Source organism: Bombus impatiens, unplaced genomic scaffold, assembly GCF_000188095.3.
Source record: "Bombus impatiens unplaced genomic scaffold, BIMP_2.2 scf_2118, whole genome shotgun sequence".
Taxonomy (NCBI): domain Eukaryota; kingdom Metazoa; phylum Arthropoda; class Insecta; order Hymenoptera; family Apidae; genus Bombus; species Bombus impatiens.
Genome location: NT_178537.1, coordinates 1 through 1,770, shown reverse-complemented (window position 1 = coordinate 1,770; position 1,770 = coordinate 1). Strand labels below are relative to the sequence as shown.

At 38.4% G+C, this 1,770-nt stretch overlaps 1 protein-coding gene across 1 annotated transcript; it reads left to right on the top strand.

Annotated features, from left to right (window-relative positions):
* Positions 1 to 154: 154 nt before the first annotated feature.
* On the top strand, positions 155 to 1,573 carry LOC105681794 (E3 ubiquitin-protein ligase XIAP-like). The gene is made up of 2 exons (XM_024371816.2): positions 155 to 261; positions 558 to 1,573. Exons 1-2 carry the CDS (start codon positions 155 to 157, stop codon positions 1,546 to 1,548), a joined length of 1,098 nt encoding a protein of 365 aa, XP_024227584.1. The 3' UTR covers positions 1,549 to 1,573.
* Positions 1,574 to 1,770: the final 197 nt, after the last annotated feature.

The following is a 1,770-nucleotide window of genomic DNA, read 5'->3' as shown; positions in this document are numbered from 1 at the left end:
AAATAAGAATTCCTTCAAAAACGGCATAATTTTCGGAGGTGAGTGAATAAGAGATATACTTTCACGTTGTACCTAGCAAGCGTCCTTCATTTTACACAGTGCAGTACAGTTCAGTAAGGGGCGGAGCATCGGTGAAATTTGATTGGTCGACAACATGCCCACTCTGTACAGTGGATGCCTTGTAGTGCATCGAAGGAGTCCATTGCTGCCGGGTACTGTGGGTAGGGATAAGATTTGTAGCAAACAGGTAGTAGCTTCCCGGTACGTACCAGCAGCAAGATTCAGTATTAGACTGACGGTCGAAGAGTTTGTGTGGCTTGTTCGTACGATTGCGCAGTTTTGGTAAATCTCAAAATATAAAATATACAAGACTAAGATATCAAATATTTGTCAAGATTCCATTTGAAGAGTTGGGGTGCTGTTGAAACGGAACGTCGGCATCTGATATTCGTAAGTGTTGTCTGTAATATATTTCTGTTTGATCAATTGTACACGTACAATATTTCTTAAGTCATTTACAATTAGTAGATATTTCAGATTCTTTTTCTTTTAAATAGGTTCGAAAGTGCATTACATTGCCATATAGATAAAATGTTTCCTACGAATTACTTCGAATACTTTATGGGACATGGGGCAGACACGTCTGCAAACGAAGATGCTAATTCGACTTTGCCGGTTGATTCAATATCGGCGGATGAGTTTGCCGTACCATCGGGATCTTCAGCAAGTGTGATTGATTCAACATCACCGATACAGTCGACGGTGTCAGTGTCGCCGGTCCCATCCACCTCACATGGCATCGAAGAAAATGACGATGATTATCGCTTTGAAGCAAGCAGACGTTGGAGTTTTCGAAGTTGGCCTAAATCTTCCGTTGACCCTGTCAGTCTTGCAGCTGCAGGATTCTATTATACGGGTGAAATAGATAGAGTGAGATGCTTTGAATGTCAATTGACGGCACATGGCTGGACAGACGAGCATATTCCAATGCAGGTTCATGAGATATGTTCTCCAGAGTGCAGATTTATCCGCAACGAACAATGTGATAATGTACCAGTTGGAGTAGATCCTGATGAAGTTCTACTGACAAAACGAAGAAATAGAAATATAACTTGTCGTTATGGTTTACAATATCTTGAGTCATTTGATTTTAATAAGCATCAATTTTTGCGACAATTAAGGTACCCAACGCCATACGAACTTAGCCGTTTGGGACTACAAGATGTTAAGAATCCAGAAAATTTGGATTATGCTACTTACGAATCCAGACTAAATTCGTTCGAATCATGGCCTACATATATGAAACAGACAAGAGAAGATTTAGCCGATGCAGGATTCTACTACGCCGGAGTAGATGATTTCACTACCTGTTACCATTGTGGGATTGATATAGGAAATTGGAGAGTAGAAGAAGTTCCATGGGAAGAGCATGCAATTTTGTCTCCCAGCTGTTGTTATTTATTAGCAGTACGGGGCTGGGAATATGTTAATAAAGTAATAGGCCATAAGATATATGAAACTCCTGCAGAAGTAAGTACAAAAACTTAAATCCTGAACAATATATATAATTAACAATGTGTATAATTAATAATTCCAATATATACTTATGTACATTATAATTATTTCAGGTACCGATAGTAATTGCAAATGGGAGTCCGAAGAGATCCAATAGTGAAGATAATAGTAATGAAATGACTCTCCGAGAGAAAGTTGGTAAGTAATTAAAATAAAAACATAGATTGATCACAAATTCGTTAATTTGTATGAAAT